We start from the raw sequence: 27,753 nt of genomic DNA on the forward strand, positions 1-27,753 counted from the left end.
TGTAGTATGTTCAGTTTCCTGAAAAAAACTAGAGATGGCATAATGTAGAGTCTAACAGAACTAATTACAGTCTTAACTGTATATAGTAATGGGTATGCTCATATTCAGCTTTGTACCTAAAATTCTCTTCCTACAAACTCTCAAGACATGAAATACATTATTCTTTGCTGCTTTCATACTACAGCACCAGTACACTGCTTACTATAGCTTACAATATCCTCAGGTCACCAGCATGTCAGAAATAATGAAATTTGTTCCTTTTTGTTGTTGCGTGGGTTTTTTTTGTTTTGTTTCTTTTTTTTTTTCTTTCTTTTTTTTTTTTTTAATAAAGACACCAATTGGTTACACAGCTTTATAGGTATGATAAGAACTGCCGTTCACAATGAAGAAAAGAACTTGACATGACCAAGGCACACAAAAAATACTAACTTGATCAGGGAGACAGGAAATGCATTGGTTATGCTTTAAAATGTTAATATGGAACATTTATCTCTTTCAACAGTAGTTTCTTAATTTATTCTCAGTTAAGATACAAAGTTTTCACAGACAGTTTTAAAGGAAAGCTTCCTCCACATCTTTCTGATATAAAATAAGCATTTTACTTCCAATTTACTTGAGATAACCAGTAACATGGCTTCCCTATTCAATCCTCAGTCTTCTAAACATCTTCACTATTTTGATTTTTGAGAGTACAGAATGTTAGGCCTCTTCCTTAGACTTCCTAAAGCCTTGTAAAAAATTCAGAAAACGTTCCCATTTATTCAAATCCAGAATTCCACTCCCTCACCACTTGTTGCAAAGCAAGTGCTAGTCTCTGTTTTAGTATTCAGCTCTATTACCCCCAAGAAGGCAAAACAAGCCCTGTAGCTGCCAGAAGTACAACTGCTATTACAAAGCAGTATTACTTGGATGAAGATAGTCTTGTTTAAGTAGATAAGCATTTTTATAGATTACAGAAAGAGATAAAATTAAGTTAGAAAACAGGTTTTATATAACAAATAAGTAAAGTAACCACAAAGAATATCCATGTTGCTGCTTCAATAGTACTGCCAAGATATTCTCGGATTTTCTTCTGACTTCAAATTAAAGGTCAACAGAGATTGTATCTAACATTCCTGTTTAAGAAACAATTACTGTAAAATTCTCTGTAAAAGCATACTTGCTTTAACACCCGAAGTCCTAATTTCTTGGTATATGCCATATTAGGTCAAAAGGATATCACCAAAATAACCTGCCCATACAGCCATCAGAGAATGAACTCATACATTGTGTTACTGTCTTTGCAGTAATCCTTCCCTGTTCAGAGACAGAGGCACAACTGTGAACCATAATCCCCATGTTGAAGTTTTCTAGTGTAAGGATTTGCTTAGGAACATGTAATAATATTTTGAAGGGAGGAGGGAGGAAAGAAAGAAAGAAAGAAAAAAAAAAAAAGAAATCCAGAAAAGGGAGCAACCTTCCTAGCCAATCTATAGCATAATTACACAGGCAAAAGGATCAGTTACAGGCATTCATTAAGTCTGATCATTCCACAGCTTACACTGCAGCTATATTTAACTTAACATTACAGAATTAGACCACTGAGATACTGGAAGAAGTTTAGCCACACAAGTGCAAAATGTGAAGTTACTGAGGCTGAATACGTCTAAAGCACTTAATATATTCTTAGTAACATTCTCCTACCTTGTATTTCAAAATAATCAGAAAATACTATTAGAAAGGTAATCTTCAAAGTAAACTCTCAATTTCAGCTACACAGAAAGCTGGTGTAAAGGAGTGAGCGAGCACGGAGTGGCTCAGCACCAGCAGCTGACTGCACACTAACCTGCTGTGCAGGACAGGCCCCAAGCAACGCATGTGTCTTTTATGCACAGAGCTCTAGCTATGAGTTTTTTTTTTTTTTTTTTTTTTTTAATGTACTGTGAATGTCTTAGTAAACTGGGTCAAAGTTAGTTTTCACAAACAATGAATGGCTAATCGAGGTAAAGAAAAGGAGCGTACAACTGCTCCACAACTCTAAAAGAGACCGATCTCAAGACAAGCCGCTTATTCGTGAAACTTTTTCTTAAAGCAAAGGCCAAAAGCTTCCCTCCAAAATGTATTATGCCTTAATATCTGATTAGCTCTAATATCCTTCCCCAATTTAATATTTATGCCAGGAAAGCTATTTAATTGGAGGAAAAAAAGTTTTATTTTTTGTATTTGAAAGGAAAGGAAATGACCAAGTAAAAAGGCATTCTTCTAAGTCTGAATGCAAGTCACAAGTTTCAGGATCGCTGGAGGCCAGCTGGCACAGAGCCTATTTACAGTAAGTTGTTTACTTGTTGTCTAACCAGCAAAAACTATAAAGTGGATCCATGAATCCAGAAGAATTAAGTTTTCTGTTGAGAAAGAAAGAATAAAGCAGACTGATTAAAATATTCACAGATGAAGGCTGCTGTAGTTAAAAAAAAAATGCTGTGCTGACACAGAATTAAAGGTGCTTAGCAAACTTTAATATAAAATTAATCCCCTGCCGTGTCAAACAAGGCAAGAATACTTAGATACAAGTAAGAATTGTATTACTAATGAGAAGCAATCCTGCTTCATACGTATTTCTCATTTAAAAGTCCACTGATCCAGGCTATGAAGTCCTCGAGCGGGGTGCGGGTAAGCAGTGAGGGCACGAGGAGGTACAGAACTGAAGACAGGCAAGTCGCACGACACCTCCGTCACACCAGGCATTCTCACAGCTCTTAGCTATTTCAGAGCAATGTTTCTTTGGTTTAGCCCCTGTGATCCAAGAGGGAAAAAATAATTGCACACTGACACTTGCAAGTACTCCACCTGACAAAAGACAAGTGAAACCAACTCCACGTACAGTGCTTTCAAGGCAGTTTAGTCGTGCAACTTCAGACCAGCAGCGCTGTCGCCTAGGAGTTAGCTTCATTAGCCCTGCTGATCAGAAGTGCAGTCTCGGGACAGCTCTGTGAAGCACAGCAGGGGCGGCAAGGCCACACGTGGGTAGTGTCCCTCCTGCCTCGTCCAGATGGGCAGAAGCAGCAGCAGCCCACAACTTTTTCAAGCACTACTCCTCCCTCGTGCTACTAAGGAAGGGGCAGCAGCTCGAGGGCCAAGCGGCTCACTGACGCAGAAGGCATTCGGGAGGTGGCTGCTGCTCAAGGGTGTCCAAAGGAGCCTTCTGGGAAGGAAACAGTGACACGACCGCAGCATCCTGGGGGCTGCCCACCAGCCCCCTGGGACTGGTATCATAGACTGCTACAAGCTCCCATCAGTCTGGGTGTTTTTAAGCCAAATGAAAGTTTACTGTGTAAAAACACTGCAGAATTAAAAAGCTATAAATGTATGGGTATCTTCACTCCTCTTAATAAACGTAAAAGGCTTCAGAGATTTAAAAAGATACCGAGTATGAAGTTTGATTCTTACTCTGTTACTCATTCGTAGAATAGCAGGTGCTAATGCGCTGAACTTGCATCTGCATTTGATGTCAGCAAGCACTAAGCCCACTCATACTACTGCAGTCGGAAATCATGTCTCAGAGGAGGTTCATTAGCAAGAAACTCTGACCAGGTCTCACAGGCTGGGACTGACCAATGGACTTCAAACCAATGCCTGCAGATGCTTTCCTTATATTTGCATATTTATGTCTACACTAAAACTGGTATGTTACTTACTCAAATAATGTTAGGAATCAAATATTGTCCTTCTATATGTCATTCTACATTTAATTAGATGACAGATTAGAAGGTAAAGCTTCATTTTGCAAATAATAAGATATTCTCATCCGTAGCTAGACTAATTGCCAGCTGGTGGCATAACGCAAACAAGTATCACTAGGATGGGAACAAAGTAGTTTTCAAAGGCCCCAAAAGCCTAATGATGTGAATTCCACCACACCACAACTGCAATCCCATAAGCAGTTTATTTATCAAATGTAGTAGCACAATTTAGAAAGACTTGCTTGCAGGAAGTTTAAATTTAGAGTAGCAAAAGCTGTTACATGTAACAAGACAAAAAGCACAGGAAAGAAGGTGTGAAGACAAGGTGAAATAGTCAAGCTAGAATTTGTAAAGAAGAGCTTGGAGCTAGTTCTCAGACCTGAACCCGGTTCAGAACAGCAGGGAAGACAACTCTTTAGCCCCCCCCAGCTTCTGGGAAGCAGGAGTTTGCGGAGACTGCAGAGTCAGAACAGGCCCCTCGGGGCGGGCGGCCGGACCAGGGCAGAGCTCCAGCCACCCGCAGCCCGGGAGCACACGCAAAGGCCAAGAGCAGTGCCCGCGAGCCGACTCCAAAGGCTTTAGGAACTGGTTGGGTTCCTTGACAGAAGTCTTGGAAACTATCAGTAGAGGACATTCAGGCCGGTGTTGTTAGTGCTCTATCTCATGGTGCTAGGTACGACTCACGATAAAGGGATAACGAGGGAAAGTATTACTGTAACAGAGAGACGACACCATACGCCTCAGTAACTGACAGTGCAGAAAAGCAGATACTGCATCCAGAAAGATAGGAAGCAGAAGATTCTCAGTTTCAAGTACCAGAGAAAAAAAGAACAGGGAGACATCTTTAGTGTGGATAGTCCAGAAGTCTGCCTGGAGGCCAGGGAAGCAGGGGCTCGGCTGGCTTGCAGCGGCTGTCTACGCACAGGGTGGCGGGCATCCGGCGGGGCAAGCCCTGGAGCTGCCCCGCAGCCGAGGAGCTCACACCGCAGAGGGCCGCTAGGTTGCTTATTATTTGTGTGCACCCATAAATAAAAACACAGGGGAAGTAGACTACGCAAGAAAAAAAAAAAGTAACAGTTATCTGAAGGCTGAATATGGTTTAGTTTTCTGAAATAATGACAGTCATTAAAAAAAAAAAAAAAAAAAGGAGTTTGGCATTCCACAGTGAGAATTCACGTCATATGCCCACGTGTGGCATAAAGGAAATCATTTACTTTTTCTCCCCTTCTGCTTGCCCTCTTTCCCATTCCTCCTTCCCATTCCCCTTCTCCCACAAATCATTATATTTCATCTTGATTTTAAAATACAGTCTGGTATACACCTGGCTTGGCCTTCCAAACTATGTTTTTTCCCCCCAATATCTGTAATTCCCCAATATGTAAATTCAGACTGAAAACACACAGACACACCTCAAACACACTCTGCTTAGTTTTCAAAAAACTTTTTTAAAGGCAATTACAAGAAAGGATTTATTAGGTACAATATCATCTAATTTCTATCAGTACATAAAAGGAGATACAATTCATCTCACTTTCTTTCTACTTCTCTTCCTCAGCAGCACTAAAAGGATTAAAAATACAAAATTTTCACTAGCTTTTAAACAGGACTAAACCCATCAACAATAGAGAGGCAGAAGATATCACCATCTGAAAGAACAACAATATCCTTTTGCATATATATGTAAATTTTTACATTTTTCAGCACAATTGTTCATTCACAAAAACTTCTTTAATGCCAACAGCTTCCAAATCAGCTAGGCATTAAAATACATACAGCTATATTAAGAAAATAAACAACCATCCACTCAGAGAACAGTATACATACACTAAGTATGTATCTTGTCTTCACTGCATCTCCAGTAGAAGTAAAGCAGTGTTCACTACTAAATCAGAGATCCAAAACTAAAGAGAGCATGTCAATGCTAAGTGTTAAAGAACTGCTACAAACATCATATATTAAATTTGGATTTGAGACTCAGGGTGATAAAAAAAAAAATGTAACAACCTCCTTCCTCCCCCAAGTGACAACAGTATCATGATATAATTTCTTTAAAGCAAGATCCTAAAAATAAATAAATAAAATAAAACCAGATGACAACACAGAGACCTGCAGAAAGAGGAAAGGGGTAATGTTCTCTAATTTACATTCATTTCACACAGGAATGTAAATGAAAATAATGGAGGGATACTAACAAGAACGCCTGTAACTGGAAAAGGCAGAGATGTAACTGCACAGACCAAGCAGCAGGGCTGCAAAAAGACAGATCTCAGGTAGTCTGGGGATGTGACAAGGATAAAAAGCTCTTCCTCAAAAAACTGAGGTAGAAAAATACAATTATACAACTTTGTTTTTACATTACTATATGTCACAATTTTGTTCATAGTAGTAACCTGGTTGCTTAAGCAAAAAAATCCACTTCTATTAAAATTTTCTGAAAATATCTATTGACTCAGCTCTAGAAAAAAAGAACAAGAATGGATACTGGAGTGAAGCGACATCCAATGACAACACCATCACTAGCTTGAGCCTGGTCTAGTCTCATTCATACTCACGAAAATTTCTTTTTTTAAAAAAAAAAAAAACAAAAACAAAAAAAACACAAGCTGAAGGACCTAATCATTATAATCGTAACAGCAATGCTCACCAAACATTATTAGCCATTAGCTCACGCTTATTATTGTTAACTTAGTTTTTACACTGTATCAAAGGCCAAGTCCAAGCAATTAATACTGCACATTATCTACATGGTTTGCTTTTGCAACCAATCTGTTTAGCTTTTTTTCCAATAACTGGCGCAGACAAGAAGCAAGACAGAAATATACCTTGTATTTATTTATAGCAGCTGTTTGCTCTGTTCTGCTATACTCATTCTCTATATATTCACTGTGCAGTGGAACTGAAGGGAGAAGTGGTAACATAATTTAAGCTCTTGCCTTGCTGCCACAGTCATTAGAGATCATTAGTGTCTGTATCTTTATGACACCGCACTAGCTTGAGAATTCTTCCTCCCTCCTCTTTTAATTAAGTAGATAATAATCAAGGTAGAAAGACCAGAACCAAAGTTTCTTGCAGGATACATGTAACCAGAGATACAGATAGACAAGCTTTTAGTGCTTACTTAGCCTTAAGTTTCAAAAGTCACACAGGAAGTTTAGGGAGAACAGGACTTTAAGGTGGTCCTCTGAGACCCAGGTTAACTTCCATCCTGTATTTCATTCCCCTTAAATGAACGAACAAACAAACAAACAAACAAACAAACAAAATACACTACACACTGAAGCCCAATTCTTGGAGATGACTTAGAATCAAAATGAAAAGGTGAGTATTTGCAAAGCCTACTGTTAAGTTACGAAAACAAGTTATTTCCACATTTCTATTTTGTCAACAAGGAAGAGCTGTTCCATCAGAAAATGAATCGAGAACTGCATTTCCAGGCCTGAATTACTGGAGATTAACAAGATGCAGGTCTATTAGTTAGAAGACTTACAGAAATAATGAAACTTAATGTATGCTAGCTGAATGCACAAAAAGTTATTTCAACAAGAGAAGACTGCCTGGATTCCACAGTAACAGGCCTATTATTTACCTACTGGACACCAATGACTGTCTGTGTCCATTCAAAAAAGAACAAAAAACAAAAACAAACAAACAAAAAAAAAACACCTCCATGCTCTTTCCCAATATCCAACCCCCTCATCTTGCAAGGAAACTCACATTTGAAGTTCACATTTCTAAGGTGCATTCAAAGTACCGGGAAGTATCGCTTACAAAGAAGTAACAATCGTATTCGATATCAGAGCGCATCTCTAAGTAAGAGCACCGGGTTTTATCCTTTGGTTTTAGAAGATGAAAACAAAGAGCAGTATCAGAATGGCTATCATATTGTTAATCTCTAAGGTTTCTTGAATGAAACTGCAATATACACTGTATTTTGGGAAATTTTTTCTAGTAAACTATATTTATTATGTTGTTATAAATGTACTGCAGTTAAACTGAAGAGAAAGCAGTGACGTAAGTGCGAAAAATTTCAGGTTTTGCAGGAGTGAAGGCCTGACTGGTTTTGGTTGTTACAGCTAGGCAGCACCAAAGCAAAAAGAACTCCTGAATGTTGCTACAGCAATCTGAAGTGGGGGAATAGGGATAACCAGGGAAAATTACTGAAGATAATAAAGGTGACAGTAATCTAACATAATAGTTCCAAAGATATCTAAAAATTAAAGTCTTCTATGACTACTATATGAAAGAAAAAAAAGGAAAAAAAAAAAGTGAGGACTGTTTTCAAACACTTCCCTAGGCAGCTTTCTGAATAGCCTGCTTTCTAGAATTACCTTGATTTACTTGTAATTCTTCCAAGACAGAAAAAGTATGAAAGCAAACAATACACACATACACTTTTAAAAATACAAATAAAAGCAAGAAACACACACAAGTACAGCACTGTTTGGGGTGGGTGGGCAAAACAGCTGTATCAATCCCACAGACGACTCTTGCCTGGAGAACAGCAATTACTGACGTGTCTGTGGAAGCTTCCACAACCTGGGGAAGGCTGCCAACTTCACAATCCTAGAAATATCCTTAAAAGTTCAGAGTTTGGTTATGGAGTTTCTTACAATATGATGGCAAATCATCAGTGTTGAACCATCACTGAGATTTAAAAACAGTCTAGGAAAAGTTAGCTTATAATCAGCAACTGGCACCATTTAGTAATTCATGCATATCTGGAAGGGCTATTTCAAAAGAACAATTAGACTTATGTGGGAGCCAACTAACCTTCGCATCTTTGAAGAGTTTGGGATTTTTTTGTTGTTGTTGTTGTTGTTGTTTTTTTTTTTTTAAAAAAAAACCTCTACAGATCTTTCAAATACACAGTCAAACAACCCCAAAAGGTATTCCATTCTGCAGAAGAGCATAGCCCTGTGACAGGTTTGCAATCCAAGAGTGACAGCATGCAGCACAACTCTTTCAGAACACTCTTTCAGAGTCATCATTTCATTTCCAAATGCACAGACTGGGATAGAGAGCTACGCCATCTTCACAACAGCAGAACCATCACAAATAGCTTCGAGCAGGGAAAACTCAAGTGAACAACACTTTATTGAACACATCACCTTTCTTTTATATAGAGCCTAAAAGAAACTCAGATACAAAAAAGAACCCGAGTTTGCTCTTAAACTAAGAACAGGTGAAATATTACCATCCTCAAGACCCTAACAGTTTGGGTAGCAAACACTTCTACACAAAACTTCTACACTAAACCCCCACAAACCATCCCAGACTTGCACAAACACGTATCAAATTGAATTCTCTCCTACTCAAAGATTTCTGAGCATTCAGATTTTTACAACACTTACATTTTATACCAAAAGTTCTGGCAGTAAATTTCAGTAATACTAAATCATATGCAGAATCTTCAAATAAGTCTGGACCTCTCTGAACAGACTCATCTCCTCTAAACTATGAAAAGTTAACTCATTACAAAACTTGCTAAACTGTTTTTTATTAAAATGAAGGTGTCAGAATAGATTGTCAGCTTGGAAAATGGCAGAAATGGGGGTAGGAGGAGCTAACAAATCAATTCTCAGAAAGGGCAAAATCCATAAAAAGAAATTAATAATCAAGGAACTTTGAAACAAACCATCTTGCACTGATATCAGTGGGGCCAAATGACCTTTAAAAAGTCTGGTCTGGATTGCAACAAAACATAAGAGGTTAAATAACTTTTTTTTTCCTCCTGAAAAAAAAGCTAGTAATAAAGTATCAGCATTTGTTTAAAGACTGTACTTGTGATATAGGATCTCTTCCATATTTCCTGCTACTTCAAATAAAAGGAAAAGAGTAAAAATTTTAATAATTTTTTTCTTTTAAGCCTTCTGCTTATCAGTATCATTTGATTTTGTCAAAGCAAATAATATAGAAAGCATAACAAGAATCACATACCTTTCCACCAAGAAGGAATGACATAACTTATAAAAGTGAAGAATTATAGTGTGCCTTTTTTACCCATCACAAACTAGATTTTAATCCATGTTTACTCGGGAATTTGAGTAAGGTAGTAAAGGCATGGTTGCTTATTTTATTTGAAAATCAGTATAACTTACAGCCGTCTACTTTTTGTGTTTTATTCTGTTTCAAACTACTCTTTTTATAGCAAGTACCTCTTTGATACCATAATTTAGCATGTTCATAAGGCTTAATCCTACTGAGCTTAATGAGCACACAGTAGTTTTTCCGACTTAAAAAAATAAAAAATAAAAAAAGTAAAAATGAGAATAGCACAACACTTCCATCTCAACACAGCCCGTTTCCTCTGGAATCCACCAGAGGTGATCATTGAAATAAATAAACAAAAACAGCATTAAAAAAGTAACTCACTAATATGTCTTTGGAGTTTCCATATCAAAACGTATGCATGTTTTAAGTTAAAATTTGGTAACAGTTTTCATGCATTCATGACAGAACGGTTATTCAGAGGTAAATCTGTTTGTAATGGTAAAACAGCTAACTTCCTCAGGATATTTAAAAAAAAAGTTAAGATATAACACAAGACAGTCTTTAACCTAGTCTCTTGTCACTGAAAACATCTATCTTCTGCTTTTTCAGCACAAACCCTTATCTTCAACTCTTTCTTGGCAATGAACCTTGTCTTTTTTCTGATTCCAAGGCACCTCCTTACAAGTCTGTATCAAGTACCAAACAGGGTTCCTACAGAAAGTCCTTCCACATTAGGAAAAGGTTAGCTAAGTATGTGAAGTTCTAAATATTCGGGTTGGGAGGGGGAAAGAAAAAAAAAAGCTCTAGCAATATGCATCTGTTCTTCCCACTTTCTGTTTCTCTTTGACTCATTATGAGCTACAGACCCATATATTAGATAATAAACGAAACTACGTTCCATATTTTATTTTCATTTGCATTGTAGAAGAATGACAGTATATCTCCTAAGAAGCGTCCGAATTTGCAAGCACTTCAGACTTCCATTTTGATTTGACCTGCCTTCAAATGCAAGCATCTTGCTGGTGTTAGTCAAGACACAGCAGTCACACCAGCAACACAACCTAAGTGTAAACCTCTACAAAGATACAATAATAAAATCCATTCTGATACAATGCGACAACTCTAGGAGCCTTCAAATAAGTGAGGTACCAAACAGAAAATCTTTTCCTATCCTATTTGATGCAAATTCTTCACCACACTTGTTATCACAACATTTTAACTAGGATTTGTTGACTGCATTTATTATAAAGGTCCAACAACAGAAAGGGTTAGATTGGAGGCTCCTCCAACGCCACCATTTGAATTACTGCAAGCACCAACAAAAAAGTAATAGGACTTTTTCCTCCTTCCCCCTTTAGTTATTTGCTTATGTACTTACAGCGTTCTCACTACCTAGTTTTCGCAAACTGCTGATCCTTGCCTTAAAAACTGGCATCCTGCCCCAGTTTCCAGGTGACTCATCTGCCTGCTCTTCAGCCTTGATGAGCAGTGCCCAGACCCCCCTCCTCTCCCAGCCCGCAGTCTCCTTGCCTGAGCCCTGCGGTCACCACCTGCCTCTGAGCCTTGCCCTTCAAGAAAAATGGGTGGAAACCTCCCCAGAACGTCACCTCACAAGCCTCTCTTGCTGCTGTAGCCTCCTCAAGAAGTCCCTGTCTGGCCATGGCTCAAGCACTGGAGCAAAACATCTTGGGGAGGCAGCGAGTGGCTCTAACAGAAATTTTTAACAGCATGAAAATCACTAGAAATTTTGTAAAGAAACATTCTCCTACACACATTTAAGCCAAAATTTTCTTAAAGAAACCCCAATAGTCCTCCAAAATGTAAGATCTAGATTTCTGTGCATATATAAACAGCTTTCAGAAAGACATTTCTAATAAACCCTATAAAAACAGCATTGAAAGTCTATTAAATTACAGATTTAAAAACTAATTTTTTTGATTATTTAAGCTTTTGAATGATTATACTTTTCTAAAGGAGTAGCTAAAATTCACGTTACTCAAAAATTCCCATTTTAAAGACAGTACTAAGTGTATTTTATCAGATCAGATGAATAATTATGTGACCATTGCATTTGGAATCCGGGCTTACTACAAACTAATACAAGGTTACAGGGAAACGAAAACAAAATCTTTTGAAGCCGTTATTGAGAATTCTGGCACTTAATAAAACACCAAATACAGCAATCTGACTAATGGAGTTTGTAATCCAAGAAGCAGATACACTAGATAAGGACTTGATATCCAAGGAGATTACATTAGTTCAATGCCACTTTCATTGTTAACCAATATAATTTTAAGCTTGTGGGACTTTAGCAGGAACAGACACAAAAAGAAAAAACAAAGAAATAAAACTATTTTGCTATATTTAAACACATGATGCTGCACAAAAGTGTAAAGTGTCATTTGCAAAACCGAGGAAGGATGAAAAGAAACAACCAAAACTCTTTTGCACAGAATGTACAAATTCAGAGTTAATCCAGCTGACATTCTGCAGTTATGAGTTTAATTATCTAGTTTTTATGTGCACAATAATGGCTTTTTTGGGGGGGAGTGGGGTGGACTTTGCAGAAGGTTTGAATCAGTGTTAACATTACAATTCCAAAAGAAGGGACCGGGGGGGGGGGGGGGGGGGGAGGGAGGGCAGAGACAGACAGAGAGAGAAAACCAATATCAATAAAAGGAAAAATAATGCCATCTAAAACATGCTTGACTATTTTTCCACTACTTCAGCAATGCCATGATGCTTGGCAGAGTCTTCAAACAAGTGAAAATTCAGTTCTGTACTTTTTTTTGTGGTTTTCATTTATTAATAAAACAGCATAATACAAAATGGTGTGTCAGAAGATCCGTAAGTTATTCTCCAACCACATCATTTATCCTTCTTTCTCCTTGGAGATCACAATTCTTTCAAGTTTGCACTTCCCCTAACCTCCCACAAACACATCCCATAGCCAGTAATTTCAAGGTTCCAAAAAAACAGGTTATTTCCATCAGTTTATGAATACTGGAGTTAACTCAACCATCTTTAAAAGACAGTACACACCCTTCATCGCCAAAGTACAGCTTAAAGGTGTAATTTTCTTTTTTGATACTTATTTAGAATCAATGTTACTAGATCTCTGTCTCAGAAAATATCTTCACTGATGTTTCAAGAAGCAGCTGATTTCATCCAGCTCACTGTTCACCTGTTGATTTGATATTCATTTTAAATAAAGTTTTCCTCACTGGTTAAAGGGAAAGACATGCTCCTACAAAATTCAACCATTCTGAAAGAATCTGAATTGGTCATTTCATATACAATCTGCCAATTTTCCAATAAATATTTTAAATCTATTCTCTAAATAAATAAAAAAGAAAAAAAAGCGTAAAATGAAATTCTACATTCCTTCACTCATCTCCAGCATTTAGAAGTTTTCTGGGTACCAAATTCAGGATCTTTAGTGTTTTTAAGCATTTTAATAGCATATTTTCAGTTAATACTGTTCTTAAAATGTGAAGTAGATCAAATCGAATACAAGCCAATGTAAGAAATTTAAGAGGACCAACAGGCTAAGTTATTAAAAAAAAAAAAAAACAACACATAATATCTCTATAGATGCATCAATTTTATACTGGATGATACAATTAGCTGTAGAGCAATTCATGTATAAGAGAAGACTAATAGAAATTCAATAGGCTAAACAAATCAAAGGACTCAGCAGCAAAAGTAATCCAAAAAAAGCCTGTAGGAGAGAAAAGCACATATAGGTAACATGCAAACTGAAACCAGGACATGGAACTATAGAGTCTGCAAGTATATATTTTTAAATTAACATGCATGAACTGTGCTCTTACAGAACAAATCCACATGTGTGCATGCAGCATGCGCATATATTTTTAGTGCTGTTAAGAAAGCTTTAGACTACAGCTTTAACAGAGAAATAAACTACTGCTTCGGAAAGCAAACAATCTTGTTAAGAAACAAAAATAAGGGAGAGAAATAATGTATGGGTACACAGAGACATACATAATACACCTATGGAGTAGATAACGTTGATTTAAATACATTGTTAACAATTTACATCTGATTAAGCAGAAAGCTGCAGAAGAAAAAACCACATATTCCTTTTATAACAACACATTATAAAAATTAGATGTGCATGAATGCATTTAAGTGATATTAGAGATTATTTGTATAATGCATAATCCTTTCCTGAAAAAGTATTAATATGAGAGTTACCCTCCTTCAAAAGCATACTACACATCTTTTTCTCTTAAACTGCTACTGAATGAATTAAAGATAGTAAACAGTTGATTAGGAGGCCAGAGAGAATCAGGTTCCAACACAGGCTATTAAACCATAGTGGCATACCAAATTCAATGTACCATGACAAACAATACAGATTGTGATTTGTGTTTTTAAGGAGATGCTCTACCATGAAGTAACTGGCACTTGCACTGATTATCATGTTCTACCACCACTATAGGGGCAACAGTTCCTATTTTACTAATGGTTTATTACTCTATCAATGCAACTCGTTATTATATATTATTACACACCAATCATGTCACATCAAATGGGTTTTTCAAATACACCACCACCTGCATCAGCTGCTCTTTTCCATCACAGATATCAAACTCTCCGAGCATTGTACACAGACCAGCTACCCTTTTGAAGCTTAGCAAGAAAAATCATGACACTTCACATTTGTACGCTCAAAAGCCGCATACAGTGGCATGTGAAGGCATAGTTTAGAGATCCATTATACATGATTTACAAAATTCAAAGGATGGGCTAATGCCAAAAACAACGCAAGAAGCCTAAATACACCAGGCAGCAGTGTCCTTTCCAAACATCAATCTGCAAAAGAAAGAAAAAAAAACAAAACAAACACCAAACCTCCCCCCCACACACCCACCGACTAGAGTTCACAAAATGTTGAAGAGGAGCCGTATAAAGGCTGGAAGATTCTGGTCCAAGACCACAAACTCATTTTCTGAAAGCAATACAAAATTTCAAAAGTTACACTCCCCTCCCACCCCACTACGCGCAGATAATCCAAGCTACTGCATACTTGTGAACAAGGGCAGTATTGAGTTTTCAAAGAACTCTTCTCAGTGAAAGCTTCCAGAAGCATGTATTCAAATATTCAGGGGAAAGCACATACAAAAAACAAATTTTCCAGCACAATGCAAGACTGAAGTCCATGACATAGCCAGAAGTCTACCGCAACAGAGCTTTCAAAATCCTGATTTGCAAAGGACTATTACTGGTCTTTCTCCAGCCTTCTAAGATGCTAATAAAGTTGCGGAGCTCAGTTCCTTCAGAAAACAAAACAAAACAAAAAAATTAAGTCACAAACCTACAAAATCACATCTACTATTTGCTTTTTTCAATACAGTACACTGTTTATTGATATTTAATTATTCACTCTTATCTGATGGTACAATGAGCTTCCCAAATTTCACAAGCAGTGTTTTATGACGCAGACTACTCATTTGTGACCCAATTTCCTTTTTAAAAGTCAAATTAGAGCCCTGAACAGTACTTACTCATTTAAAACTTACTGTTATGAAAAGGAAAGCAACACAGAATCCGAAATATTTGAATAAAGCAATAAAAGAGTAAATTGTGCCCTGCTGCTAAGAAGTTTCATATTAAATCTTGTGTGACCGTGACGCATAAATACGATCATGATCTCCATCTGCTTTCTGACACATACAGTAACTGTAAAATCTATTACAAATAGCATGAAGAATGTATTATTGTACAATCTAATGTGGAACTCAGTTTCTTAACTAAATTACAGTAGTAGTGAACTCAATTCAAGACAGACATTATTTTGAAAATTATTATTTTGGAAATTTTTGGAAATCCTACCCTGAAAGTAAGCCTGCCTTTGAGATCTCAGGAAAATTAAGATTTTTTGATCAAAAAGTGGAAGTTGCATCTCCACAACAAAACATTAACATCTTATCTGATACTGATTTTCAAAGTGCATTGGAACTGTATTTTTCCAGAGAACCTTAATATGGAGTGAGAGCTCCATCAATATAGCTGAAATCCTAAGCTTTTAAATAGTTTGATATAGATTAAATTATGAATGTAGTTAGCTTGTACAGAAAAATACTCAGTAAGAAGAGGCCAGGATGGCTTTTGACAAGCACTATTTCCTCCAGAACTTCATGCAACTGTCATGACTGCTGATTTAAGCAACTATTATTTTAATAAGCTAGTATTGAACATGGTATCCTGGATAAGTAAGGGTCCTAGAATCTAAACTTAATTCTCATTTTAAAGAGCAGTATGAAAAACTGACACCATCTACATTACAAAATTAAAATACATTCTATCCAGTATTACCTCTCAAGGCTGCAAAAGTAGAGGGAATCTATTTTGTCATATTATATATGATTATATTTCAAGCAACATCGCATGTAACTTGAGCACATAAAAACACCCTTTCAACCTGGAAAGAATGAACTCTGGTTAAAATTTTGTATTTTTTATATATATTTCTCATGACAGAGATTAGCATAAGCTGATTAACATCAGTTAGGGATATAGGAAGCATGCCTGCAACACTAGACCTTCTTTGTTGAAAGTGTGAGGTGAGAAGAAAAACTCTAGGAGACTGAGTAATTGTACTAAACTGTATTCCAGACAATACTCTACCCTTGGAAAAACAATTACTAACTCTTCCAATAACTACAATAATTTGCAACACCGGACTTGTTACAGGGGACTACCTGCACCTTCTCGTACGCCTACAGCAAGGCAAGAAGAGTTGCACGTCCTTGGTCTTTGTGTTGCTGCACAATTCAGCCTGTGACAGTCAAGTGCTCTAAGACACTCATGGAGCAACGTCTGTGCACACTGATGACGCAACCTTGAAGAAATACAGCTATTTCAGGTTAATGACTGTTTAAATTCCCTTGTAGGGGACTGGCAAAGCAGTAATTACAATTTCTCTCACCCTCACATACATACATACACGGAGTAATTTTGCTTAAATTTTTCCTACAGATGTTTGAAAATACTTGACATGAAATCAGTGCCAAGACAAAGAGCTGAGAGAAATTATTAAAATAAAGTTTCAAGTTGTGTCAACTATTCCAGCTGTATTGGTTCATTTCTGTTCCCTGGGGATAAGCTGTTATCAACTGACAGTATCTTACTGTTTCCAAACCCCAGGATCTGGTATGGGATTAACTCCTGGTCTACAAGTGTCTTGGCTCTTTAAGCAAATGTTGTATTGTAAATGGATTTCATACTATGCTGAATCAGTCAAGAAACCTCTGTTATAAAAACAATGCAAATAATGTATTACTTTGTTGCATATACAGATTAATACTTTGGTAAATTGTAAGATTAGATTTGAGTATACTGTCAGGCTCAGGAAGACAAAGGCTATAAAACCAAAGACAATTTAACAGAACAAGCTTTCTAGATTTATTGTACAACGGACCATACAGTTAACTGTTCTTTCCAGAAACTACCTCTTTCCACACCTGTATTTGTTCCTGTGTTTCTAAGAACAGGTACAAGTTGAAAATTTTATGAAATATTTTAATTTCTGTATGCTACAGACTATACACCATTTCAGTTATTTTAATAACACAAAGGCAAGATAATCACAGCTATAGCTCCATTAAGTTTTTCCCATTGCTTAAAATTTGGTTTGAAAACAGGATTTTATTGATCCTTTGTTTATCTCAAGACTAATGACATTGAAACTGTCTGCAAAATACATAAATTCTGATGTTATACTAGCACATCAGTGGTAGGGTATGTACTCAGGCAGCCTTAATTTGCCCCCAAAAAGAGTGTAAATGTAATTAGGTCATGTTATATTCCACAAGTAAGGGTTTTGAGAGAAGAAAAAAGTTATTTTCAAGAAACGTATGTTCATTTTCTCCAAGATAAACTCCTGAGAGTTGAGCTCTTGCCCTCTTCCTGTAAGACTTGCAGATAAGACACCGATCATAACATCCAGTGCTACAAGTGTGGGTGTTTCTCAGTTCAGTGGTAAGGAGATTTAACAAAACGCCCTATGAAAAATTCTACAGGTCACATTCCAAACTGAAGTACCAACACTTGATCTTTTCTGAAGCATTCTGAAAAGACCCAGAAGCTTCAGACTACCGAAAAAAAAAAAAAAAAAGTATTTATAACTCACTCACAATAGCTAAAAGGCTAATGAAATTAACAGGCAATTTCTTTATTGAAGGAATGCTGCACCTCAATAAGGAAGAAAATGTAAAGGCCTTGAATTAAGGTCTTTACTAAAATTTCTGCAACAAGCATTTGTGAGGGGTCGAAGTAGTCAAAGAATACAAAACCCATTCCATTGAACTACATCTTACGAACTAGATGTAAGCAAAAAAGTCGTGAAAGATATCCTTACTTAAGCCTAAACACACAGGTATGAGAACCACCTTTCCCATCATACTTTGGATTAACTGTAGAGTGTTAATTGCTGAAACAACAACTGTCTTGGAAACCAAACTAGATCAGGCATACGTACTGGAGAACAGTACTTACGGACACAAAATACTGAAAAGCCTTTGGCAAAGGTGAAGAGCAATACCTGGTTTGCAGTGGAAACACGAGAAAAAGCGCGTCTTGATTTTGCCCAATGCACAACCGTAAATAGTCAAACTTTTGCTATAAGCATTACATTAAAGGCAGCAACAGCAGGGTTTTATGTTTTTCACTGTTTGAAGTTAGGCAGTTTAGAGGGAACCACCAAAAAACACCCCTGCTGGATGGCAGCTATAAGAGAAGGCCTCAGTAATCTTTCAAAACATAGAAATAATTCTTGTTTACAGTTGCATATATGTATAGAATAATGGTCACAGAATAGCAGTAATAGAAAAAGAGGAGAATTTGCATTCTCAACAAAATTTACTTGCACAGTATAACAGTCATCTTTAATACAGTAAACACATCTTGTGCAACTGCTACATCACATATTTCACTTCCATAAAAAGACTCATGGATAGAATTGGTTTAAACTATACTTTTGTTGTTACTGTCAACAGACAAATACAATGAGGCACCACAGAAATTTCAATTATTATTTAAGATGATTAAAAAAAAATCACAACAGGCAACAAAAACAAATTTGTTTTCTATAAACTAGAACGAGGCTTAAATCAGAAGAAATATAAGGGGAATAACTTCTAGCTAGCTGCCAACTACTTGGTTATCAATTAGCTGAATGAGCCAGCTAAAATGAGGAAAAACACAGATTGGATTTTACACAAACTATCATTTTTTGAGGTATCTTGATTTTTATAGTGCCTTATTCTGCATGCTCCAGGACATTCCTGATCTAGCCCCTTCTGCCAAAAAAATAAGCTCTTTTTGATGTGTATTTGAAATATTCAAAAACCAAGTACAATATTACATTAAGCTGACAAATCACAGCACATACTATCGATACCCAAAGTGCTCCCTCCATATAACATGTCTAATACTTTTATTTTAGCATTAAAAAAAGAAGACATTTCAGCATGTGCCATACATTACACACTGCTGACTCAGATAACATTTAAAGCACTACAGCCAAGGGTGCCAAGCCCCTGCCTTGGCTCGAAGCCAGGCCAAAACAATGAGGTAAGGCAAAGGGACAAGGGACCTTCCCCATCTCTAGCGCAGGATCACTTCCACGCCCCTTCTTTCTAGTAAAGCCTCTGCCTCCAGGAAAGAATCCCAACTGAACAGGCAGTAAGAAGGCAACTTTTCTTCAAAGAACGGTTTTAAGGCTTTTGAGTACAAACGACCAAAAAACCCTCTATTTTCTCTCTCCCCCTCCCCTTTTTTTTTTCTTAAATATTCTTCCTCTCTTGTCCTTGCTTAAACTTCCTTAATGATCCTTATCCCCCTCAAACTTAAATACTAGGAACGGTTTCAAATGTAATACTAGAAGCCGTAACACTGCCAATGGGGCCCAGTTTTTGTAAATTCTGGCTGTAGGCTAAGCAATTAAAAAAAAATGTGTTGCTGTGTTGTTTTAATATCTTTCATTCTTCCCCTCCCCCAATAAGCCACATCTCCAGCAAGTCAGAGGAATAAAAAACTTGAGCAGTGGATTTAATGTATACATCACTCGAGAGTTTTATAAGCATGTTAAGCATGTATTGCTAAAATTATTTCCTTGAAGTTTAACAAATTTCATTGGCATCTGTGGAATAAATCAAAAATAAAATCAGATTGGGAATAGATACCATCAAAACCTCAAATTCTTCAGTGAAACATTTACCAAATACTTTGTTTTATTCCTCTTCCAGATACTGTCCCATTTATTCTATTAAAAAAAAAGTCAAAGGCAAATTTCCTGTTACCCTACTTTTTTTCTTATTCTTTTTCTTAATTTGTTTCATTTTAAATGATCAACAGTTTACATATCCAGACCAGAGTTCTCGCCAAAGTAACTCCAGAATGAAGCTGTCCAAAATTTTTTAAATTTTTGCTGCTGCTCATGTAATTTTGAATATTAGCTATTACAATACTGAACTGTAGCTCTAAGTTTTGCACATCAGCACAAGCATTAACTAGCTGCATTAACATTAGAATATTTCCTACCGTTCACAGGCAAACTGAGTTTCTTCCTCAGCCCTGACTATCACCGATCCCATTAAAGACCACACATGGCACTTCCATCAGAGGTAAAAATACTGAAAAATTACATGACACCAACTCAAGACTTTGTGTCTGTAAAGAGATATTACAAGTTTTTTAGGAAATAAGATTAAGTACTATCTCAACACCTGAACAGAACTGTAGCTTTTCTTCCTATATGCTTAATATATAACTAACTCGTTATGAACAGTAAAACAAGACAACCAAAACCAGGAAATATTTCCTATATGAAATGCAGTTTTAGTAATTCTGAAGATCCCAGCCTTCACCTCACAGAATCAATATCCTTACAGAAGGTCAACCACAGGAGCCTGGCCAGTTCTTTTGTTTCTGAAACAAATAGGGTGTATGCCAGTTTTGCTAGGTCTTCTGCAAGACAAATAAACAATTCCCCAACACAAAAAGTTAAACTAAGGGAGCTTAGGCCAAACGTTTTCGACAAGGGTTAGGACGAAGAATTCCTGTTTTAAACACCAGAAGTCTAAGATACATTAGCCTCTCAAAGATATTTAAGAAAGAAGAGTTGCCTCTATTTTACACAAAACATCCAAAGCAAAAACAAGCAACATTGTTTTTAGAATTACAGTTGTGGTTTTGGTATTTTAAAAATACTTCCGTGAATGCTGGAAGTAGAACTTAGCTAGGAGTTCTCCCAAAATTCTTTCCACATTGTTTAAATCAAGAAAAAGAATCCCATCGTCTCAAATAAGGCACAAAAAGCATTAATATGCAAGACAACCTTGTAGGAAGCAAAAACGTGACCACTTAGCGAGCAACGTCAGTGGCCGAGGCAGACTCAGGATGCTCCTTCCACAGCAGCACCTCTGCTGCGGGGTTCTGCGAGCTCCGTAACATGCCTGCATATCGGTATCTCCTCGCTTCCACGAAAGCCATTCCGAGCACTCTGCTCAGCATCCCTTCGAAAAGCCGTAACAGCATCTAGCACTGCTCTCCTCTTTGCTTTAGGATCAGATGTATCTGGTACACGTTAGTAGCTTCAGTAGGTACTTATCACAGCGTTATCAAAAAGGAAGAACTTAGCATGTAAAAAAAATGGCATTTGTGAAATTCACCAAAAGCATGACAAACATTTAATTGTAAACCATTCACATAGGAACGTATTTGATTCCAACCAAATAATTCTGTAAAATAAAAAACAATACATGAGCTTTACAGAAATATTTTCAAAATGGATGTTTTCATTATCTATTTGGAATCTGCTTAGACACTGAAATTAGTCTCCCAAATTCAGAAATAGATTCTCAGCTTTGATAATTTTTTTTTTTTACGTGATTGCCATTAAAAGTATACAGAGACCAGAAAAACCCAACAGAAACAAACTCACAAAAATACCCAAACAAACTAAAATCATCATGAACTGGTTATGCAAAAGGTGAGCACAAAGGACTTCTACTTTGTTCCCCCACAGAAAATATATATGAAAATTGAATGTACATATATAAATATAAAAATAAAAATTTCACACACATGTGTACATATATATATATACACACACACACACACTCAAAATTTCACTACAATTCTTCATTTTGCTTTCTGGATTCCTTATATTACAAATTGCTATAAACCCTTCAGCGAAGAAAACCATCTTTATTTCAAAATCAAAAACTACTAAAGAAATCTAGGAATAAAAGCGAGTTGAAAGTTTTCTTTCTGTAGCTAACAAGAAGTCCTCGTACATCTCTTTTCAAATATGGGAAAACATAGCTAATAATGTGTAACAACGGCAATCAGACTGACAGCTATCAATTGGGGACTGACTGTCACTACGGCAATAAAAACAAAGTTAAAACAGGTATTTCAGTAGAATTTTTCAGTAGAATTTTATGCTATTTTTATACATACCGACTTTAAGAGACATTTTCTCAGTAAGGCTCCACAGAAGCATATGAAAAACCTTTGCCTAGCTAAGACCAAACACAGTATTTGTGCAAGCATATGTAAATAATAGCCAAGGAAAACACACAAATAGGCGCCCATACCAAAATCAGAATCTGTCCTCTGTGAGAAAAGAGATAGGTATGTACCCATTGAGAAAGCTGCCACTCTTCTGTTTACGGAGAGGAAGAGCATTCACTTTATCATTTAAAATATACCTGAATATCTACACTATCAAATTAATTTTAGAAAATGCTACTAGTTGGTCACTTATTAGTATTGTAAGTATTACTAATTAATAATAACCTCTCTCTAATATACTTTCCTCTCAGAAAATCACCTATAAGAAAGCCCTCCTAAAGCTCTATTCAGTTTAATTTCAGGTACAGTTAAATCTTACTGCAAATATTATCTTTAAATGTAGTTATTAAACAAACTGCTGAGTATTTCCTACTTGGAATCTTGTTGTCCATGTAAGGTAAATGCAATATCAAGCAAAGCTAAAACCCTAGTTCAGTTTAAATGCAACTCAAAAAATTTACCCAGCAACCAAGTTATTTTTGTGCTTAACATTTAAGTAACACTAGGAAAAAAATCCACAGTAATAGAGCCTCTAATTCTTGAGAAAAAGTAGCTTTTGTATATGTGTAAACACTTTTCTCTATAACTGCCTTGTGTACATACCCTTCTGCCACATACTCAGTTTTTCCCTTTAGGTCATATCTTAAAATTTTTGCCTTTAAAAGGATGGCAGCTCCACTCCTCTTTTCTTTCCACTATCTATAGTTGAAGACCTAGATAAAGTTACTATGGTGCTATATAACTATACAGCAATGATATCCGATTAGACAGCCACATATAACAAGTGAGAAAGATCATCAACTTGGAGGAAAAGAAAAAAAAAAAAACACGCCAGCATGCATGCAGTCGTGCTGAACGTACTTGTAGCATTTTAATAAAAGCAACAAAAACTAATTACCTTGAATAGCCATTAGAAAAAGCAGATCTGCCAGAAAGGCTGAGCGTTCCCAAAGGAGCTAAAGTCTCATCTCCTGATCCCTGGCATCTATTCCAATTTTCTGAACCGGCAGGAAGAGATGGAATGATATTAAAAATTGGTTTCTGATCCTGCTGCTGAGAGAGCGATGCAGTATTTAGATCATAGTGATACATCTGTCCCCCAGAGGTACTGACACCATGAATAGATATGGCAGAAACTTTAGTACCCAGTATATTAGACCCAGAGAAATTTGCCTGACAATACAATGGGCCCATGTTTTCTTGCTTTATGCCAGGAGTACATAGTTCAATGAAGTCTTCCTTTTCCGTCTTCACTTGCGGCACTGGCATTTTGGGACTGGGTAAAAGGTCACCGCGTTCATTAATTTTAGGTTTAGTGTCAGGTAAAACAGGAGGCTTGCAGTCTTCACCTAGATTTCCTTCCAGGAGAAACGCATCATCTGCAGATATGGGGGACAGCAATCCACCATCATCCAGCAATGGGTCAAGTCTCCATGGGCTCCCATTTGGCTCTTTGCCAGGTGAAACGGGTGGCAAATCTAAATCCTGGAGAATATCCAGGGTGCTTTGGTCTTCAGAGAATAATTTCAGGTTGCCACCATTAGAGCCAACCTGGCTTTGGACTGAAGTTCCCGACTGTAAAGGGACGTTGCGGCTAGCCATGACCGAAAAATCCTGCTCAAGCGGCACGTCAGAAGGTATTGCTCCCTTTGCGTCCTCTGCCAGGCCAGAGGACTTGTTCAAGCTTGCAATACTTTCTTCCAGGAGCCTGAAGTCCGTTTCTCCAGAAGAGATGCCAGTTTGGCCCTGCTGCGAAAATCCAAGGTCATTTCCCATCACTTTTGCATCTGTTTCACCCATGTACAGTCCCATTGACAGTGATACTGCCTTGGAAAGATCTGGCTGAGGCACATTGTTTACTAATCCTTTTGAAAAGTCAGCCAAAGCAGGTTGCTGATTGGAATCTGACTGAGAAGACACCACCGGGAGAGGAGACGTAGGTCCAGGGGCTTGTATAGTAGCTCCACCCCTGAAGGGTGGATGAAAGTCCATCACAATCCCTCCTTTGGTACTGACGAGTGCATTTTTCCTTGCTTCATCTTGATCCGAGGATTTAAGCAATTCTTTGGAATCCATTACTTTAACATCAGCTATAAGAGATCAGAAGCATTTAAAGTTAGCACAGGAAGGGTATTTTCGTAGCAGCACAAGAAAAGTCTAGATCATTAATCTGGTGAACCTGGTTTAGCTACCATGAGAAAAAAGGCACAGCAAACAACGTTATGAACTCTTTTCATATCTTTCTCAAAGCCTACAGATTTTTTTAATTTTTTTTTAATCTCATAGTAACAAAAAAAAGTTTTTGAAGATCTTTGCTAAACCTGGATTAAGTGGTAAATCAGTCTGCATACTACATTTCAGAATCAGACTTCAACACACACTCTAGCATGCATCTTAGCAAGTAAGGAAACAAAAGAGTTGTTCAAGTAACCAATTTACAAATTTGAAAAAAAAAAAGTAACCTTATGTTGTATTTAATTAAATCTTGAGTAGGGAAAAGAAGAGGGTTATTTACTGTGTTTTACAAGTCAGTTCCCTCTCTCTCTCTCTGCGGTGTTCAGACCTACCACTCAAGACACAGAGCTGCAAAACTTCCCAAGCTAACTCTCAAATTTAGTATCTACCAGCCAGACAAAAATCTACATATTTTGTTACTGTCTGCTGCTTTTTCACCACAGAACACATCACAAAGTTTGCTACCTTTGCGTAAGTTAAGCTTAATACGTAACTTGTGAGTCTTGAAATAAATGCAAAATGACTCTTTAAATAAATGTCAATTTTATAAATAAAACTAGAGTAGAATTTTTATTAGCTTCTAACACTTTTAAAAGCGTATGTTTATTCTCCATAAACTTTAATACGGAAAATAAATATTGTAAATTTAATCTGTTTGTATTTACTGTATTTATTTTCAGCACAGAGCACAAGTAGTTGGAGAAGAATTGTATGTTCTTGGGTAAACTTTATACACTGTTCGGTCATGGCCTAACACTAATTGTAAACAGCTAACATGATCACTCACACTACGGCCAAACCCGTGGAAGTGGCAACGTTAAAATTAAACCCAGCAGAAATATCTATTAAGCAGGATGACAGAAGAAGGCTCACAATAAATTCACAGTCGTCTTATTTATAAATCCCCTGACTTTGTGGCCCATTAAACTTGGGCTGCTTCTTGCATGCCAAAATTAAGCCTGCAATCAGCAGAAGTCTCCATGCGTAAAAACCTTACGGCAGCCCCAGCTACATGTGGCATCGGTAAAAACTTCCCTGGTGGAAGAATTTTAATACGAAAAATCTTTCTTTGTCCCTCAATATTGTTTCATTAAACCTTTAAGCAAGGCTAAACGGAGACTCTCCTGCCCCCGTTTTCTGAGAGGGGAAAAAAAAATCTCCTAAACCGTGCAAATTCGCACGCCGTTTTCCTGACAGCTGCCACCGAGCCGAAACCAAAACACTAAATGCAAAACGCGAACTCGGCAGCCGCCAACATCCTCTCTTTTCAACGTTTACAAACATTATTTGGCCATTTGAGGCAAACGCGACAATAAAAACCAAGGGAAAAGACTTTTTTTTTTTTCCCCGTGAAGGGGAAGAAAAGATGAAGTTACTTCATTTGACAATTCCCCCAATGTCAAAAAAGGCAGCAACCCACCCAAAGCAGGGCGCTGACAAAAATAAGCTGCACGAGTCCAGGGAACGGAGGAGGGAGGGGGGAAAAAAAGAAGAAAAAAAAAAAAAAAAAAGAAAGCTGCTGCAGCTACTTAAAATCGCTGGATTACAAACAATTTCTCCCCGGTAAAGTATAGTTTTCAGAGAAATGTGTCGAGACCTGTTGAGCTGTCTCCCTGGCACACCCACTTCTGCAAAATAAGACCGGCCCATTGCTGCAAGGCTCCGCTGCCAACTCCCCCTCCTCTTTCTGCGCCCTTTTCCTCACTGCCCCCCCTAAAAAAATAAATAAAACCAGAAAAAAACTACGCAAATGTCCACACCGACTTTTCCAAAAGAAAAAAAAAAAAAAAAAAAAGACGAGACGCGCGGAGGGGCCGCGGCGGCGAGGAGGAGGAGCAGGCAGGCGAGGGGGCTCCGCCGCCCCCCGCCGCCGCGCTCCGCCGCCCCGCGCGCACCTACCTCCAGCCGCGGCTCCGCGCCGCTCCGCCGCTCCCCCCGCCGCGCCGCGCCGCGCCGCGCCGCGCCGCGCCGCCCCCCGCGGGCGCCGCCGCCGCCGCCGCTGCCCCCGCGGCCCTTACCTCGTCCGGGGGGGGGCGCTGGGGCTCCTTCAGCCGCCGACGGCCATGGCGCCCCCGCGGCGGGCGGAATAAACAAGTTGGCGGGCGGCGAGGGTGGAACGGGGCCGGCGGGCGGCGGCGAGGAGGCGGCGGCGAGGCACGGAGGGAGGAAGGAAGTCGGCGGCCGCCCCTGGTGGAGTTGGGCAGGCAGCGAGCGCCCGCGTCCCTCCCTCCTCCCGCCGCCCCTCCCCCGGCGTTAATTAGCGCTAATTGCCCCCGCAGAGTTCGCCCCCCGCCGCCGTCTCCCCGCGCCTCTGCCCTCCCCTCCGGCGGGCGGCGACGCGCGCGGCGCTCCGCCGTACTCTGCCCCAGCCACAAAATGGAGGACGGCGGCGGCGGCGGCCTCCCCCGCCCTCCCTCCTCCCCCCCGCCCGCCTCCCCGACGTGGAGAGGGAGTGGAGACAGCCGACACACACAGAGGGGCGGCAGCAGCGCGCCGCGCCGCCCGGCCCGGCCCGGCCCGGCTCGGCCCCGCGGGGCAGCGCCCGCCGCCGCCGGGCCCAAGCGAGGGGGAACGGTGCGACCTGTTGGCTGCGGCGGGCAACTGCAGGCTGCGCCCGGGCGGAGGGGGCCGCCCGCCCGCCCGCTCCTCCTCCTCCTCCTCCGCCCGCTCCAGCCCGCGGGCTCGGCGGCCCCTGCGCCCGCGCGGGCGTTCGCCCGGCGGAGGAGGGCGCGGGGCCGCCCCGCTCCCCTCCGCTCCCCCGGCTTCCTCCCGCGCGGAGGGCGGGAAGGAGGGAGGGGGCGGCCCGGCCCGGGGCCGGAGCGCGCTGCCGCCGGCGCCGCCTCGGGAGCGGCGTGGCGGGAAAGCGGCGCCTGAGGTGCGGGGCGGCGCGGCGGGAGGCGGGGGGGGCGCCGAGAAGCCCCCGGCAGGGACCGAGGGGCGGCGGGAGGCGGGAGGCGGCCGCGCCGCCGAGCGGAGCCCCCGGCCCGCGGCGCCTTGCGGGCCCGCCGGGTCCCGGCTTCGGCGCGGGAGGGGGGAAACCTGCGGGTGCGGGTGCGGGGGGGAGGATCAGACTGGTCTAAAATGGGATTTAGCCTGCGGAACAGCAAACTCCGATTACCTCTCTCCTCTTTTCTACGCCCATTCCTAGGAGAAAAATATGAGGGTGGGGTGTTTTTAAAGCAGAAATAAAAAAAAAAAGAGA

At 39.3% G+C, this 27,753-nt stretch overlaps 1 protein-coding gene across 3 annotated transcripts in view; it reads right to left on the reverse strand.

Moving 5' to 3' along the window:
• The window catches only part of NR3C1 (nuclear receptor subfamily 3 group C member 1), a 74,898-nt gene extending 47,975 nt beyond the window's left edge, over positions 1 to 26,923 (reverse strand). The window contains exons 1-2 of one of the 3 annotated variants that reach the window (XM_062587081.1): positions 26,570 to 26,923; positions 23,215 to 24,406 (exon numbers count right to left, since the gene is read on the reverse strand). In XM_062587081.1, the coding sequence (XP_062443065.1) occupies positions 23,215 to 24,392 (1,178 nt within the window). In that variant the 5' untranslated portion in view covers positions 24,393 to 24,406; positions 26,570 to 26,923. Of the gene's footprint in view, positions 1 to 23,214; positions 24,407 to 26,148; positions 26,210 to 26,450; positions 26,479 to 26,569 lie in introns of those variants that run through there. The other 2 variants (XM_062587083.1, XM_062587082.1) reach the window with 2 other exon arrangements.
• Positions 26,924 to 27,753: the final 830 nt, after the last annotated feature.

This window comes from Rhea pennata, chromosome 14 (assembly GCF_028389875.1).
Source record: "Rhea pennata isolate bPtePen1 chromosome 14, bPtePen1.pri, whole genome shotgun sequence".
Classification (NCBI taxonomy): Eukaryota; Metazoa; Chordata; class Aves; order Rheiformes; family Rheidae; genus Rhea; species Rhea pennata.